Genomic DNA, 18,891 nt, shown 5'->3' with positions numbered 1-18,891 from the left:
TGAGAGAGAGCACAAGTAGGAGGGGGCGGCAGGCGGAGGGAGAAGCAGGCTCCTGGCTGAGCAGGGAGCCCGATGCGGGGCTTGATCCCAGGACCCTGGGATCATGACCTGAGCCGGAGGCAGATGCTTAAACGACCGAGTGTCCCATGGCATGGTCACATTTCATATGAACTTGCAAGTGTTACATGGGAGATTAATAAAGTGTGACCAGTCTCAGGGCTGGCAAAAATGAGCCACAAAAGGGTGAATGCAAACGATAGCACCCTGTGGGATGTGAAGCTTCTAAGTTTGGCTCTCCCTACAAGGAAGACAGAGCTAAGTCACTGCAAGTGAGTCCGTCCACATTTGCAGAAGGCTCTGCTTCCTACATCTACCTCAGTGGGAGTGATGCTTCCCTGAGAGCAGGCCAAGTCACAGACAAGGAAGATTGCACTCTTGGTTAATGATAACTTGAAAGAGAAAAAGCACAGGAACTTCACATTGTAGAATGAGGTGGGGCATATATTTAAAGATAGATGAACCAGATCTTAGATAAATCTTAGAAAAAGGAGGCAACTTTGATTTTACTCATGTATATTATACCAGAACTCTCTGGATGCCTGGATCTTCTTTGAACACCATTACCAGCTCGAACTCACACCTGAACTCAGCCCTTTACCAATTCTCCCTGAATGATGGATGTCAAAACTCATTAAAGCTCAAATATTACTGTTATTTTCTCCAATCTGGAGAGGAAATAAGCAGGCAGGTTCTCTCCCACACTATGGATTATAAAAGTCTTAGGTATAATGCATTCCTCCCCAAGACTTTTCTTTGCGTGTGTATGTACTTTGTGTACTTTTGAATTTTAATTCCAGTATAATTAATGTACAATGCTACATTAGTTTCAGGTGGACAATATAGTGATTCAGTAATTCTATACATTACTCAGGGCTCACCAAGGTAAATGTACTGTTCATCCCTTCCACCTAGCTCACCCCTCCCCTCCCCACCAGTTAATTCTCTCTAGTCAAGAGTCTGGGTTTTTTTGTTTGTTGTTTCCAAGACTTTGCTCTTTAATTTGTTATGCTAATGTTGGTCTCTTAAGGGATTTTTGTTGTGTGTTTTTTAAAGACTGAATACTGGGGGCGCCTGGGCGGTTGAGTCAGTTAGGTGTCTGCCTTCGGCTCCCGTCATGACCTCAGGGTTCTGGGATCTAGCCCCGCATAGGGCTCTCTGCCCAGCAGGGAGCCTGTTTCTCCCTCTCCCTCTGCCTGCCATTCTGCCTGCTTGTGCTTGCCCCCTCTCTCTCTGTCAAATTAATAAATAATAAATAAAATCTTCAAAAAAAAAAAAAGACTGAATACTGATGCAGGTCATATTCAGATAACGTATTTTAGGAGCTCACAGTAAAGTTGACAATAGGGAGCTCTGTGGTTTCCTTGGCTCAGTCCATATGGGCCCGCTGTCTTTTATTATTTCATTTCTGTCTCCATGTAACATATAGAATGGAAAGTAGGTCTCAGGAAGTAACAATGCTGGCATTGGACACCAACCAACCAGCCAACCAACCAACCAAACGTTGTTCTTTGAAACTTAAAAACACAAAACTAGGCTTGGTACTGTAAAAGGCACTTATGGAACCCTTCAATCCTAGGAAGGTCTACCTTAAGAGAGAATACAAAATATAAACCATTTACTTTTATTAGGTCCATTTTAATAAAGTGTGTAAGAGTTTACAACTCAAAACAACTATCAGATACATAAGATAGATCACACGGAGAGCGCAAGAACATAAATCCAATAGTCTGCAAATAGGAGGTATCGCAAAAACTGTTAGGATTGACTATGTAAATGTCTTTTTCCCTTCCTTTCCCATGTTCACAGCCCTTGAGATTGTGTGCACATACTGTTTCCTGGGGTCTGATGACCTCAGTATTCCTTGCAGCTGGGTCGACTTCCTCAGTCAACTCAAAATGTTTTGTCAGCAGAGTTCACTTCTCCATGGAATGAGCATGGTCCTTTGCCTTTATTTGGTTTCTATGCCCTAACAAATGACATCAAACACTCTCTCTTTCAAAGGAACATCTTGCAGGCCTTGTGCTGTCCTGGTCACTACTGCCAGTCCACCACCACACATGAGCCAGGGGTTCAGGCCAAGTTTCATCCTTGTGGATGAGAAGAGCATGCTTCCTGTGGAAACAGGCTAAGGCAAGGGCTGACTTTCCCCACCTTTATCTAAAACAACTCCAGTTCTTTGAGTTGTTAGCAAATGGGGCTGAATTCACTCAAGCCAACTACCTACTGTCACCACTTGGTGTTCTTTGCATGCCTTCCTAAGGAGGTCTTAACACCATGGCAGAAAGCATGAGGACACGGACACACACACACACACCCTCTCCATTCACAATCCTCAAACAGGAGTCTTTGGTAGACTCAGAGAATACAACTGTTTTGCCATTTCAGAGTGAAAAGGTTACATTGTCTTCTCTCCCTCCCAAAGTCTCACTTTATAACTGACATTGTTAAAAACCATTTCTGCAAAACAAAAACAAAAAAACAAAAACCATTTCCGCAATTCCTTGCCAAAAGGAATCAAACAGATCCCTTCAACACGCATATACAGTTCTATCATAAGGCAATGCAGATAACATTGACTTGATTTCAAGAACAAAACATTACTATGAACTCCAAACAGTGTCACCCATATTGAGACTGCTGGGAAGTAGCTCGGACTAAATTTCTTACAGAATTGCAAGTTCTGGGATTACTGGACTGGAGCCACCAGTGTGCTGGTTAACTGCCATTTTTACAACCTATTCCAGAGTCCTTTCACACCTAAACTTACCCCTGCATTCTGGGGTACATAGGGCCTGTATTAGATCATGGTGGAGAGATGCTTTTGGGTTGTATCTCCAGAGTAGGTTGGACTTCTGCCAACCTTCCTTCATCTGTTCTTCTAGTCCATAAGAAATGGGGAAGGTGGGCCATTTCATTCTTATTTGGAATTATTCCAGTGTGGTGAGATTATCGTAGGTTAGGCTGAAACTTAGGAAGAAACTGTTTATGATAACAAAGGCACAGAAAAATTGACATGATCATTCAGTCATACCTCTCATCATCTACTTATTGGTATGGTCGTAGTAGGGGAATTTGTTAAGTGAGGAACTGAAGGGGGAACAGGAACAAGGAAGGTGACCCAGGAAGACTTGCAGGAGTAGAGAAGCAGGAAAGAGCTGAGCCTGGTAGTGTTTTAGAGATGGGATGTTGGAGACCACACACGAAGCCTGTTTCCTAATAAAGGTCAAGGTAGAAATGAGGCAGGGAGGACCAGGAAGTGAGAGAGCAAGGTGGCACCTGGGGAAGCCAGACACTGCCAGTGTGGGTTCTTACATCTAAGCTGAGGCATCCAGTTGTTTTCAGCAACCTAGAGGACTTATCCTGCAGCAAAAGAACACAGAAACAATTCCCAACCAGATACTACTTTTTTTATTTCCAAGCATCTTGAAATCTTTAAGTGAACTTCATAAGTTTGCAAGTGTTCTGATGGTTTAAAAAAAAACAAGTAGTTGTTGACAAAGGCATTGAAAAACGAAGAATTTAAATTACATGATTCCATTTAAAATCCTCATGTTTACTCCATCAGGCAGGATTGAAGGATTAGAACCCAGGGGTGGTGACTCTGGGCATTTTACAAAGTGCTTCTACCTCCTTAGAAGCCGCGGTCTTTCCAGCGGCTCTCCTATGTACCTTTTATCAAAATGATCCGAGTTCCAAATTTCTCAGATAAAACTGCATCTATGCGACGAGCAGCCATTCCAAAGTTGACTGGCATGTGTTCTCCAATTTCAATTCCAAAGACACAGCAGAGTAACATTTTTCTTTATTAAAGGCACCCAAGTGACTCCATTTAAGTTGCACCCTTCCTGCTGGAGAATGAGTTGGATCTCACCCTTCTGCAGTTTCCTATAAAATTTCCTATTTGATAAAATGCATACATATTATATGACCTATGTTCTGATGATTTTTCTTTATCAGCATGATGGAATTTGTACTGTCAGAGCACTCTGGTGATTACATTTAGGTAAAACGGAAATCTGCTACTTTATGAGTCAGTGAAATGTCCACCAAATGGTTTAAAACACTGATGTACATGTACTCTAAAACTTACTAAATAAATAATGGGCCAAAAGATGCTGGTATTTTTTCTCGAAAGTTTCAAGAAATGTAGGTTGCCAGATTAAACTCAGACCTAACATGGGCACGTGAACATGTACACACATCTACACATATGAAATTTTCAACTCAATAATGACTGAGCCCAAAATGAAATTGAATTTATGACCTAGATTCCCTTAGGTCCTGCCCAGCATCTGCTTATGCATCAAGTTTTGTTCATTCCATCTTCCAATCTAACAAGGACTGGGAGCCTAATGCGCCATATGTGAGCTATGATAAATATACGGTAAATATTCATTTTCCACCACACATAATATAACTTCATTAATTCAACGGTGCCTGTTAGTCATTTAACACAGATTCTTTAAAAGAGTTCATCAGTGCATATTGTGGTTCAAGGCAAATGAAAAGTCACAAATTCTTGCATTCCCTATCAGATGTGTAAAGCAAATAACACATAAAACTAAAAGGTGTAGCATTTTGTTGACTATATATCTTTTCTCTTTAATGTTAACCTGTTGCAGTATAGTTGTTGGAAACATGCATTTGCTACTAATTCAAAGCACCCTGAGCACTCCTAATTCCCTTAACACTAAATTTTCTAGAATTCCAGATTCAGAATGGCCTCCGGGAAGAATAGTTTATCTTTAAATGATGCATTTACCCTATATGATCCAAAGATCAGTGCAGAATTTACTAATTATTAGCTAATAATTAATGTAATATAGTCAAAAATTTTCATGCATCACTCAGTAAGAGCACAAGTAATTTGCATGTGTTTACGTTCACTTCCTATTCAAAGAATGTATTTAGAGTCTCCACCCATCATAGTCTCCAGTGAGAATTAAAAAGGGTCACAAGCCCACGCTTGACAAATGATACAACGATGTGCTAAAATCACTATGATTTTATTGATTTTACCTCAAGGGCTAAAATGGCTACTTGATTAGGAAGTGATTAAATAACCAAAGGAAAGACATTTTGCAGGGCTATTACAGAGGTAAATCTGAGTCTTTTAAGAGTGGATGAGAATGACCTTCCACTTGAAGAGTTCCTGACTTGAGGCGAGAACTCTCCCTGAATATTCCTATCCTCTCAGCTCCTGCCTTGGAGGGCTTTACTTGATAATGGCCAAGTGAAGAGGCTGGGGTGCAAAGTTCCATATGCCTTAGCCCAAACTGTTTATTCAACTGGAAAGATGATTTTGCATCCACTGTTACACACAAAAAAATCAGAAATAATCATGGGAAGAAAAGCAAACTCTTAGAAGGAACATTTAACATTCACCAAAGTGAAAGACTGGCATGGTTGAAACCTCAGTTGTAAAACCATTGCCGATAGCCCTGATCCAGTGCCAATTATTTATCCTTTAACCTAGACGTTTGAAATAGGTGGAGACCAAACTAGAAAATGTCTTGAAAAGTTGCTGTTCATATTCTATCCCTAAGATTCCTGAATTTCAAATTTAAAGAGTATGACACCTAATCAACTGCAATAGAGTTTGGCGTTCTGGCTTGATTCTTGGATGAATTGCCAATTCTTAAATCATTAATCTGGTTTGGTAAGCAACTCTCCCAACTCTTCTAGCTAATGGAGACATCACTGACATCGATTACAAGTCACTGGAAGCTTTCAGGTTGAAACATGGTGCAGCAGCTCTTTCCACTAAATTGAACTTCCTCAGCAGAGATCTTCCCATTGAGACACAAGTTTCACCTTAAGGCACTAATAATAATGGGTATGGAAACAGCTGAGAATAAGTCAGATCTTTCCAGAAATAGAAGACATTTCAAAAACACAAGTCAGTCACCTATCTGGCCTACTTCGACATCTACAGAGGATAGAGAATTAAATTTTCACGGATAGCTGATTCAGCTCTTTACTCTTCTCTCAAACTGATTTACATGTCTCAGATTTATTTTTCCTCAAGAGGCAGTGGAGAAAGGTAGCAAGGAATTGGAAAACACAAACAAGTATGCAAATCTAATTTGTAGCCTAGTCTCATGATTAATTCCATGAAGACAGCATGGAGTGCTCAAACCTAAGGTTTTTAAGTACTTTAAAATATTACTAAGACCACATACCCAATGGTTAGAATTGGGACAAGGTGCTCTTTTCTATTGTTCTGAGGGGAAAAAAATCATAATTTTTTAAGACCACGTAAATAAAATTTGTTAATAGCAAATTTTGGAGGAAAACATCTACTCCGTGAAACCTCAGTTTCAGCAGGATTCTCCTACACCTTCCAATGCATTCAATTTTGCCACAAGACAGAACTAAGTAAACATAGGGCTCAAGACAGTTAGGTCAGGAGACAAATGCCAGTAAATGAGTGATTGTGGAGGTAGGCATAGTGAGACAGGATTTACCTAAAGGAAAACCACTCCCTGCGTGTGTGCGTGCACACACACACACACACACACAATCTGTGCACTCATAGTGATTTAAAAAGCATGGGCGTGGGAAGGCTCAATACTGTTCGACTCGAGCTCAGATATCTCCGTTAGCATTTCTACATAGGAAAGGGTCTGACACAGGTTACACACCCACAAACACTCATTTGTGAGAGGCCAGCCTGGCTCGCAAAGACTCCGAAACAGACCCAGAGAATCCTTTGTAGAGCTGCTGGTTTTACAGGAATGATTAGTATCTGCAGGATTGCACTTCCTCTTGATTTGCAGGATTTTTATCTTGCATTTCCTTCCATAAATATTCCCTTTGCAAGAGCATTAAATCAAGTCCTGAAGGGACTAATCTTGAGTCCTCAATGGGTAAGACTCAGAACAGGAACTGCAGGAAAACAAAAATTGCAGCAACATGGCCCCTTTGGGGTTGGGGTGAAGTATTTCTGGATTTAAACAGTCTTGGGGCAAAAAAAAGAGAGCAGAGTTCTGGGCGGAGGTGGAGATGGAAATGTGGGCAAGTCCTGAAATCAATATAAACAAAAGAAATGAGCATAACTTAAAGGGGTTTCAACTAAGTATCACTGCAACTGGGTTTGTTGTCCGCAGAAATTCTGCTCTGATAGGTGGAACTGAAAGATAATAATTGGTGTATCTCTTCTGAGACAGGCTCAGCTGGGAGTGATGTGGGAGGTACTGGGGGAGGGGTGGTGGTGGTGGTAAAGACAAAGGCCTGAAGGCTCAGGTATCGCTCCTAAGGTTTCTGCTTGCCTGATTTCGAAGGAAAGGGTGCTAGAGCAAACGGATCCATGGCTGGCAGCTCCGTAGTCCTGGAGGAAAGGGATGTGATGGAAACAGATCCAGCTATCGACTGTTTGTTGGTCTGTGAAACAATTTTGTAGGCAGCGATGGGCTGGGCTTCTGGACTTGACTCATCTTCTGGGCTATAGTGACGGGAATATTTGGATAAAGACTGGGGGCGGAATGGTTTGCCCGCCACGGGGCCTGAGACAGCTTCTTTCTGGGGCTGAGGTCCTTTGTTTCTGTCATTAGGATGGCCCCCAGATTCCAGGGAGGATCCCCTGGGAGAGATGCTGTCAGGATGGTCTGCTGCTTGTGCAGAATGGGAGGGGGGGTTAGACTGCAGGACGAAAGCAGCCATGGAGTACTGAGCTCGGATGGGGGCATACACTGCTCTCTCAAGGCCTGGGAGCAGAGGGACCTCATCAGTCTGACTGAGGAGACTGGCCTGCCCAGGCAACTCCTGGGAGGCGCTCTGGGCAACTGGTAACTCCTCCATGCTCTTCTTCTTGGTAAAAGGAGCTCTCAAGAACACGTCCGCCTCCTCTGGCTGGGAAGGAGCCACACTGCCCTTGGAGGCAAATGGGGCTTTGGAGAAAATATCCATGTCATCAGCTGGAACCCTTGAGCTCCTGAAGGGGGCTGTGGCAAAAACATCCGGCTCCCCGAGACCGTCCATGGTTGGTTGTGGGAGGGCTTGGAACTGGTTCTTTCTGCCACCCTGGCCCGCCTTTGCTTGCTCAGTAGAGACCTCTGGCTGAGCGAATGGAATAGCTCCTCCCAGCTTCCCCTGTGGAGGCTTGCAGCTCTCATCCTCTTCTTCAGACTCCATGAGGAGTGGTCGAGACCCACTGCAGTCCAGCATGTCCCCCTCGAGATCAGTCCCTTCCTCTTCACTGCTGTGGAATGAACTGTTGCTTGAAGGGCCATCTCGGGCCAAGTAGTCAGATTCTAAATTGTTCTGCGTTTTCGTGCCAGGTACTCTTGAGGGGTCTGGATACAGGGGAAGGCCTTTAACACTGGCTGAATCTTTAAAGTGCTCTACAGTTATTACAGGACAGGGATTGGGCTCTCTCTGGAGACCTAGAAAAGCAAAAAATGCAGAATTAATGCATAGATCAGTTCAACTCTCCTCGGAACATTTAAAATGGTCAACCCGCGGCGGAAACATTGTGGGGCCAAATAATAAAGGTTGAAATGGAAAAGGAAAAACAGAAAAATAAAAGTCAGGCAAGGAAACGGCACACAAACTGGAACACAAGCAGTCACTGTCGCACATTTTGGAACATGACAGGCACAGTGCACAGGAAAGGGGATGGCGATGTCAGGCACACAGACACTCAGCATAACCACACAACGCTCTGACTTGCGGGGCCGGGCACTGCTTCCTGCTCTACCTGGCACTGGCTCAGGGTGGGATGGAAACAAACCCAGTCGCTCATCTCCACATACACCGTGGCAGTTCTGGATTACGCAGAAAACTGTCTGGGGACAAATGCAATTCAGTAGCGGACGTGTGGTCATCTGCTCCACACTGCCTGTATCTGAGGACAGACTCTCCATCCCAAACCCCCCTGCCCTGCCCCCCGGAAGAGCAGCAGAGCACAGCTGCTTGATAAATGCAAGATTTTCATCATGAGCACTACTCAAAGAGCACAAGAGTGCCCCAAATGCCAATACTGAAGGCGCTTTCTAAGGGGAGGAGACATAGTCAAAATCATATTAAATAAATCTCCTTCAGCTGGAGTCGCTGCGGAATTTTGTTTTCAATCTCCTAAGCTAGCAAAGATCTCCTCTGCTTAAATGAATCTATCATAAAGTTCTTTAAGCAGAAGGAGTAAAACACATGGGTAATTGCAGAAATATTTGCGAACTCTAATATACTAGTCTACTTCTAGCTAGATAGATGTGCCTCAGGGTGCTCTGGCTTTTAAAATCAAATAGACAATTATCAGAATGCAAGAGAGCTTACCTTCCAAGAAATATTAGCAGGTTAGAAGTATGTCATTGGGCACATGTTAGCAAGAGGGCAGGAAAAAGGCATATGTAACTAAGTAAGAAGAATCCAGAGAAAGGGCGGTTGGGGGTAAAGAGATCATTTCATCATGGGTTTCCCAACCCACTGGGCATTCGGTACAATGCTTTGGATTCCGTAGATGACTTGGAACCTCTGTACTGAGGTAATTCCATCAACCCCTCCCCATGTTACCCTCTCCTTCCAGGCAAATCATTAGCTAGTAGAAACTTCTGCTAACAATTATCCCCTGCTAGGGTTTCTGCTTGAATTAAGCACACAGAACACATCAGAAGCGGCATCAAAATCAGTTTATTGGGAAACCAGTCACTTAAGAGACATTACATTGTAAAGAGATGTAGAGAGAGATCGGAACATTTTTAGAAGATACTGTACAAAAATACTAGGGTTCTCGGAATTCTAGAACTTTTTAGCAGTGCTTCTTTCTAAACAGCTCTGATCTTAAATACTGTTTTCAGAAACAAAAAAAAAGGTGGGTCTCCCCCTCATTTTCCGAGTTTGAATGCATTCAGTGAATTTCCAATTAGGAGTCTTTAAGTGAAATTCTGTACTGGTGCCAAACAGCTTTCTGAGTAGTGTTTGAAGAGTATGATTCTGAAAAGCATACATTTTTTCTTTGCGTTGCAGCTTTAGTATGCGCACCCACGTGGTGATATGAAAGCGTTAGTCAGCTGATAGGAAGCAAATGGAACATCTTCTCTCTTTGCAGGATATGTGGAGAGACATAATCCTAACCTCTCAGGCAAGTATATTGATATTAGTTCGGTCACTGTGATTCTTAGGTGGTGATTTCTGGGAGGAAATCCAAATGAGAGGGGGCAAAGAGGCTTTCCAAAACAAGATTTGCCAAGCAAAGGGGCATGGAAGCTCCTCTCCCCCAAGACTCCTTGAACCACTTTCTAACATCAGCTAGACAAAGTTTTCAGTTGCCAAAACCAAGGCACAATTTCTCATCTTCCAAAACTACCCCAAAAGCTGGCGTTCTCAAGCTGGTTCTGTAGGGGAGCAAAGTATCTTTTAGGAGAAAAATGGTAAATTTAGTCAAGTCAATGACCAATTCTGACATCATACCAATCAATAAGGAAAACCAAACACGAGTTTGACTGGAATTAGTGTTTTTGGGAAATTTAAATTGAATTCTGTCAGATCTGCTTGTGTGCAGAGAACGCCAACAAGCAGCTACCTATAGAACCAGGGGTGCTCTGGATGCCTACAGTGTTGGATTACACTTTGAGAACTATCAAATACCAGGTAGAGGAGACCATATTCAGAGCTGGACGGGATAGAAGAGCATGCTTAACCTATCCAAATTACTTTAAACAGTGGGTTCTTGGTCAACTGGAAGCCTGTCAAATTAGCATATTCTGGGACCTTGATATTACATAATAGGAAAATCATACCTAAAATTTCAAGAACTTTCAAAAACTCACAAGCCCAGTCACAAAAACTCTGTGACATTGACTTTGAAGGGGAAACTTGTTTCCTGTTCTTCAAAACAACGCCAGACATGTTTCTATTTTTCAGCAGGAATCTGCTTTCTAGGGTTGGAAAACCACAGTTAAAGGAATTTCCTGAGAAGGCCAGGTCTCTTAACCTCTTCACTCTTTTTCAAGAAGGTGTAGTATGACTACAGCAGACAGCAAGCACCCTTTGCAGCTCTCCCAAGCTGGGCATTCTGGAGACCATAGAATGCCGGTGGGTTTGGGGAAACACAGACATCCATACGCCCTCAGCACGAGACACAAAGTCGTCAAGAGAAGGAGAGATTCTAAATAACTGTAAGCAGAAGATGGCCATTAAATCAAGTTGGCAGTTAGAGGTCCTTTCTGGAATGTGAGTATGTATGTTCTTGTAGGGAAAGCATGTGTTTTCAAGGTGAACAATCCTTGTATAGGAAAATGGCCTTGCACTATTAGGAGAACAGTCTGGCTACTAGCAAAGAAGGATCTGGACTAATTTAACCTCATGTCTTGGCCCCATTCCTCTGGCAACCAACAGCATGCACAGCAGACACCCCGTGACCAGAGAGCACAATAAAGCCAACCAGTTGTTCGTGAGGAGTGGAGGCCTTCAATCCAGGACCTGGTCTCATAGGCTACACAAGGGTCTTCCTTATCATGAAGCCTAAAGTAGGGCATTTTGCTCTGGTCCCCTCAAACTGGGTTAGGTCTCTTTTCATTTTGGTTTAGCCCCATTAAATTAAGTAAGAAGGCAAGACGTGCTTCTTTTTCTTGCTCTCATGTAGGACTGTGTGCAAGGTTACAGGTGAGCACACTTTTTGAGACTTCTACGAGGGGTAACTCCATTTTAGTCTATTTTGAGGCTCCAGATTTATGGAGATTTCAGTAAGAGTTCATACGCTTGACAGAGTAGGAGTCCCCAAAACTCTCTGATGACTTGACAACTCTCCTCACTAACTGCCTATTAACTTTCCAAAGCAACCGTAAGGGCTGAATGATTTGGGGTAGGTTTACCCTGGGGATTTTATCTGATGAACATAACGAGGGGGTTCATCAGAGTGCATTCAGAAAAATCAGAATCTGAAGACTTAAATTCCAGGCTGGATATTCTTTAGTGCAATACATCATGCACCGTCAGAATTTTACTTTCCCCCATACTGTAAACTGAAATAACAGTTACAAGCAGTATCGAAGACATAATTCTTGCCAAAAACTGAAAATGAAGACTTGGAGTCCTGAGAAACCTTCCCATACATTTAGCAAATAGAAAGCAAACTATCCCTTCACAAGAAGGTCAGAAATGCAGCACCAACTGAAATTCACACTCTTGGAGCCAAATCAGGGAATCAAGAGATGTACATCAAATTAATAATTTCCATGACTTTCCCCAGCTTAGATAATAAAATTAAGGGTTTGGGTCTACCCTATGCTGTGCAGTGGCATTAACACCCATGACTGGGGAATAGGGATTTGGTGGGGAGCCAATGCAGGCCAGTGATGCTGTGCCTCTCAAGCCAATGGAGCAATTAAATGAGAGAGATTTGTCCCTGGGCATAAAACTGCTGGTGCCAACATCAAATGTTTGATTAAACTGGCCTGGGTATATTAAAGTTTAAATCTGTGCTCCATTGCAAACCCGAGTCTAGTCTATCAGATGCAGGCTCACAGGGGTTTTCTTCTCCTTGATTGCAAAGGGAAACCTCAAAAGCCATGACTCAGTAAAAATCCTCAGCATGTGTCTGCACTTTCCTTGTGCGCAGGTACTTACTGTCACTCAACAGTGGGTTTAAGTCCTTTTAGCACAAGTGGGTTTTCGGATCAGGAAAGCGGCAGCTACTGTAAGTTATTTACATCTGTGAACATCAGGCTCCTGTTTGAACAGATAAGTCTTTATTCCCCTGTATGTTTACATAATAAATTGTTTACAGACTTTTTTTTTAATACAATACTGGCATAGCAATGTTTAAATTTCATATTTTTACTGTATAAGGTAGCTTCGTGTACCTCTGTTTGCTTTGTCTTCTTGGGGAGGACATGATAAAGACCTGTGGTAAATATACATCCATGTGACAAGGGGCTGTGCAATAGGGTGGAGTAGAATACTCACAGGAAAAAGAGTAAAGTCAGGACACTACATCAAAGTGGGAACCAAGACAGTGTCTTCCATTCAAGTAACCACCACCATTTGGTAACTTGGCATAAGTTAGCATTACCCAAAGAACCTCCCTCCTCCACCTTAGTGACCGGAAACCCAGGATAAACAAAGTAGTATCTTGTTACAGATTATTTGAAACGGAGGCCATCTGGGATTCATTTTGACTCAAGAAACCCAAGTACATCCAACTTCAGGAACATGACTAGTGTGGAAAACGAAAAGATAACTTTGTGTTGGTAAAATTATAGTCTCTAGAGAGGAATAAAAGATAGCTTTGTATTATCTGGAGTGTTTCTGTAAAGATTTCATTTTAAATATCCCTCTGATAGTTTCTCTGTTCTGCCCGGCAGCCTCTAATTTGCTTAATTTTGTACTTTGGGCAATCCTGTCATTTTTGTCCCTAAACTCTAAGTTAGTGGCTACATGGTCCTGGTAATGTTACAGCCAGAGAAAGTTAAAGACTCCTGGAAATTGAGACAAACATCATCATGGGAGACTTTACTTTGGCCCAAGGTATCTACAGTGTGCATTTATTCAGCTAAACTCAGATCCCTCTACACTTCTGGGCTGAGGTCAACCCCAAAGGTCTTCTCCTTCCTCTAAAATTGCTGAAGGCAGACTGTTCCTGACCTGGGGAAAACTGTGTTAGTTCGAATCAAAATGATCAATTACCTGCCAGGAGAGCAGGGGAAAAAAGTATTATAAACAAAACTAAAATTTCATCTTGAGAAAAACAGGTTCTTCTTGAGTTTGTTCCCCTATAATTATTAGCAATCCAAGTTCTATAATTCTGATTGAAGAAGAGCCAAGTCCAGTATCAAATGACACTGGACACAGCGACAACTTCTTTCAGAGATTATTTTAAAATCTGCCTCTTTCCATTTTCTAAACTACCAAAAACAGGTGAAATTATGGAAGTTCCCTTATTCAGAATAGTAAGGAAATTAAGACTGATTGTTGTCACTTTCTATTATAAGTTCCTCTCTGGGAATTTTCTGTGGATTATTCCTTTTACTGTCTTTAATAGTAACCATGCTTCATGGGGGGGGGTGATTTCCCTTTTTGGAAACAGCGAAATGGGACTCAGAACCAGGAGTCATGGGAAAAGATCAAGAAAGAGAACATAATTCCAGGTACTGAAAGCAATACTAATTAGATAATAATTCAACGGATCTTCTTACACCTGATTACTGTCCTTGATGGTATTTCTAAGGAGGGGGGGTAGTTTCAGAATTAACTTAAGTGAAGGCAGCATCACTAGAGTAAGTATTAGCTCCCCAAGTAAAACCAGATGCCTTTGAAGGGAACAACACTCAATGAGCGGCCAAAATTCTGATATGTCTGCTAAAGAACTCATTATGATCGTAGTTAGAAGTGTCCATTTAAACCTTATCTCCTCTGAGGCCTATGTCTTTAAAAATACTGGGACTTAAATTTGGTGATCTAGTTATTTGAATGCTGTAAGGGAAAAAAAAATTGTGATGTGTTCTGGTATAGTTACTACTCTTGCACAGTTGGATTAAAGCAAATCAGAAACATATGCTTATAGTATCTGCCCATTTTTAAGTGCCAGATCACTGATTATATATTTTAAAAGAATTGAAGTCTTCTGATACTGTTTTGTTAGAATAGGTAGGGCCATTTAAAAAAGAAAAAACGGTATCTAGATATTTGAAAGAAAAATCTATGTCCAAAACTGTCCAATAATGTAGGCTTCTCTTCAGATAACCAAGAAAGAGCCACCCAAGTTAGTAAAGGCCCATTACAATTCTCTAAAATGTAAATACTGTTCCAGTAACAGAAGATAGCCGAAGAACATCAGGATTATACAGATCCTTCATAGTCCTTCCAAAGCACAATAATATGTACGTAGAACTCTAGAATTCCATAAGCTTAAAGACCATCTAGTCTGAACTCATCATTGTTATACATAAGGAACAACCGCTCTTAGAAGGGAAGCGCCTGCGGATGGCTACTTGGCCGGTGACTGGCAAAGTTCAGGGAGAGACCCCAGGTGGCCTGTCCTGCCCAGGCCTCTTGTCCCACGGCCTGGCCTCAGGCCCCACGCCTGTGAGATAAAGTGGATGGACTAGAGACTGGTCTCTCTGATCCCGCCTGTGGCTCAGTCTTGAGTTTCCTATGTCTACCAATTATCAGACACTGTAGTGTGTCTAGTGTCATATCAAATCAACCCTTTAAGCTCAGGGATGAAGCTATAAACTAAGGGAGGTCCCATTTACCGAGTCACTCACATGGATTCCTTAACTTAACAGAAAGAGAGTTCTCCCCTTTGAGGTCCTATTCCTAAAGAGTAAACCCAAGATGATTTCATGTCATTATCTCTCTCAGACTTCCTCCAACCAGTCTCTGGCTTCTATTCTGTTCATTTTCATTAACAGTCTCCATTAAGCTTTATTGAGCCAGATGACTAGAGAATATATCTCAATGTGATTATGGGTTAATACATGAAAGGAACAATTTAGAGATACCAAATTTCTAAACTGTACTCTTCACTTCTTCAATTATATTGAGAAACTAGATGTTTCGTTATATTTCTAACATGCATATGTATGAAAAAAAACCAAATTGGAAAACATAGGCATAAAACATTGTTCTTATTTAAAAATAAACATTTCCTTCATTAGTTTATACATTCTTTCTATGTCCAGGAAAAAGAATACAGTTTTGATCTTCAGTAATATTCCTGTCCATAAAGGGGCAAACCGAGTCCCATTTTCACTGCTATCCAATCATGGAGAGCTCTTCAAGGACATCTTTTTTTATCTTCAGCAGGAAGGTTGTGCCTCCCTCAATTTTGGAAATGATCCATTATCCTAATAGAGGGCTTTACTTAGCTCAGCTAGTTTCAGCTGCCACAGGAAGTATTTAAAGTCAGAAGGAAGACTGAACGATTCAGACTTTTCCTCCGCTGCCTTTCAAAGGCTGCTCTCACATTTCTGGGGTCAAAGCTTGACCTCCAAAGTGCAGAGTTTTGCAGGCTGTTGTTGCTGCTCAACTTTCTTTTTTTTTCCCCCTTAAAGTGCAAACGTGAGGAAGAAGAAACAAAAGTACTAGACAGAGAAACAAACAAATGAGCTTGGAATTTTATTTGTACAAATCTGATCAATTAAGAGTTTCCCCTTCTGATCATGGAAAATGGCACTCAAGGAAGAGAACCACAATGGGTTTCTCTGTGCCCACCACTTTTCAAAAGGGCAATTTTATAAAATTGCTTTCTATGTAAGGAAAAAAAAAAATACACTTCAACAAGTAAGGACATATACAGAGGGTGACCATGAGGCATGTTGTCATGTCAGTGCAGGGTCCTTTATTTATTTTATGAACAATATTCTAAGGTTAGTGAGGAACTATGCTTTGTTTTTTTAATCTAGGAAGCCAAGGAAAACCAACTGAGCATATTTCATTGGCTGCATCCTTCAATTCAAACATCAGAGAGAAAGAAAGGTAAGTAGCCAGAATCAAATTGTGCCTAGCTTGTCAGCACACTTATTTCTGATTATCTGAAAATAAACAACATGCTTATTCTACACAAAGACAGAGGACCTGCTGAAAGCGTATAGCAACACACAAGTCTACTCAAAATGATTCCATATGTTACACTGTAGGATTGCTGTGTAGTTAACACAAGGGAAAGAGATCAAAACCCTGTACAGACACCTGATATCAGACTTGAAACGCCAAGTGGAAACAGAACTATTCAGCGTCTTCATTTATACACAATTTACAATATTTGATTCAAAATAAAAATCACAAGAAAAATACATCTGTTTCTGCTACAATTCCTTCCCCTCCCCCATCCACCCCCCAGTGAAAAGTCTTCTAATAAAAGGTATCATATTACCACCATTGTCTTGTTTTGGTCTAATTCTGAGATCCCGGCTCAGGACAGTTAACATGAAAAGGAATGGCAATACTTGGGTTTTATATAATGTACACATTTTATCCAAGGATCTCAAGTACTTGCAGTCACGTCTCCAGATCTGAGAAATCACGGTTCAATGGGAGCCAGAATGCTGGATGAATGCTGGGCAGGTTGCATGGGGTGTAAAATCCCTTGGCTAAGTCTATGAATCAAACAAGGTCAAAGCTGGTTGGCTAGAGCTGGGCTCAATTTCTCTTTTCAAACATATCCCATCCGTCAGTCAGTTTTACCCTCTCTTAAGTCACACACCCATCTCTAGGCTACAGCCTAGAGTTAAGACCAACTGAAGAAGCCATGTCCTCATGATAATGCAGCAGCATAAAAAGCAAAAACAGAGAAACACATTCATCAGCATCTGGCCAAAGGAGACAGGGGCTGGGAGGATTGGTTTGGGAGGCCATTCCTAGCGAGAATGAGACAAAGGTGTCAATTCACTAGTTTCAGTTACAATTAAGCTTTGGGTGGAGTTGATTCCAGCAGAGGTGAAGCTCATGGCATCTAGCGCTTGATTTAAGATAATGCTATTGAAGAAGGGTAATGAGAAAAACACAGCAAACTAATAGGGAGGAACTGGCCAAGGAATATCTGGAGGGCCAAAGTGATTTTCTTTCCTTATCATTTCTACAGGAGAAGGCAAGGGATAGGAGATAAGGGCTAGAGGGCCCCTTATTAGCAGATTTTTTAAAAAATCATTTCTCTTATAACTCCGTAATGAAAACGTTTATTACGGTGTGAAGGTTACAGAACTGCATCTGCTACTGGGTCACGGCTACAGGTCTATGAGCTGATCCACCAGCAGTAAAGACCTGGCTAGGTTGGGAAGACTGGACTCAGAGCTCCCACTGCTGTTTCTAGAGTGCCCACCTGGAAGTGGAGAGATAGGAATTCAGTACAAAACACAGAGGGTTAAGGTTTAGATGTGCAGAGCAAGCAAAGGAGAAAAAAACAAAAACCAAACCAAACCCTAGAGAAGCAACAATTTACATTTGCAAACTCTTACATGTTGATTTTTAAACATACAAGTTAGGTATCCACCACCTCCCACCAAAACTTCAGGCACACCATACTAGAGGCAGAACGCCTTGCAAAGAGGATGCTATTTTCAAACGAGTATATATTTTGCCTGGGAACCGCTGGCTGGACCCTAACTTCCTCATCACATCGAATCATCTCCCTGACAAAGTAAAAACCAATAGTTTTTGCTTTGGGAAGAAATTAGTTTCGAAGACCACTGCAATAGAAACATGCTTTAAGAAGTATATAGACGGTCCCATGGCAATTCGGTGTCTCATGGCACATTCAAATGATTTTAATCCATCAAAGAGGAAAAAGGATGCTTCACAAATGTCCAAAAGATGCAAACGGTATCAAAGCACCATACTTAATCTCTTGGGGAAGAATATTTATTACAGATGATTCTGATCATGCTAAAAAACGTTCAGAGCTTTTTAAAAAATATATGCCTTGCGGTTTCCACGAAGTTTCCACTTTATTTTTGGCTTGATACTTTGTAAAAACCAGGTTTTAGTCAAAGTATTAAATACTTTTCCTCCCTCTAAATAAACATCACAGTCAAGCTTTAAGATAACTATATCTCCATCTGTATACAGGTGTATCTCTATCTTATCCTGGGCCAGCCCCAAGGACTGTCATTTTCCCCAGTTTCCTTCATCAAGGGTGGATGCTTTTTCCCGTCTCGGGGATCAGGCGCACCACTACTTTGTGCTGAGCTGTGATGTCAAGCTCTCCTCTTTTCCCCACCCTCTCTTTCTTACCTTGTGGGTTTTTGGTTATCAATACAGGAATAGGGTCAAATTCATCTTCTGCCACCTTGTCCGAGCCCTCAGGGACATCAAAACCTGAGATGAGATTACTATCTTCTGCAGCTTAATACAGAACGCAAGTACACAAGCAGAAACAACAGAGGGAGAGATTAG

General features: G+C 41.7%; 1 protein-coding gene across 6 annotated transcripts in view; it reads right to left on the bottom strand.

The window, feature by feature from the left end:
* Window positions 1–1,674: 1,674 nt before the first annotated feature.
* AAK1 (AP2 associated kinase 1) overlaps window positions 1,675–18,891 on the bottom strand; it is a 171,201-nt gene continuing 153,984 nt past the window's right edge. For 4 of the 6 annotated variants that reach the window (XM_073897619.1, XM_073897620.1, XM_073897621.1 and 1 more), the window contains one exon: window positions 1,675–8,444. In XM_073897619.1, the coding sequence (XP_073753720.1) occupies window positions 7,315–8,444 (1,130 nt within the window). In that variant the 3' untranslated portion in view covers window positions 1,675–7,314. Of the gene's footprint in view, window positions 8,445–18,729; window positions 18,841–18,891 lie in introns of all 6 variants that reach the window. The other 2 variants (XM_073897617.1, XM_073897618.1) reach the window with 1 other exon arrangement.

Source organism: Callorhinus ursinus, unplaced genomic scaffold (assembly GCF_003265705.2).
Source record: "Callorhinus ursinus isolate GAN/ISIS: 27379988/994484 unplaced genomic scaffold, GSC_fseal_2.0 scaffold10, whole genome shotgun sequence".
NCBI lineage: Eukaryota > Metazoa > Chordata > Mammalia > Carnivora > Otariidae > Callorhinus > Callorhinus ursinus.
The sequence above is the reverse complement of the archived record's forward strand: the minus strand, read 5'-3'. Positions and strand labels throughout refer to the sequence as shown.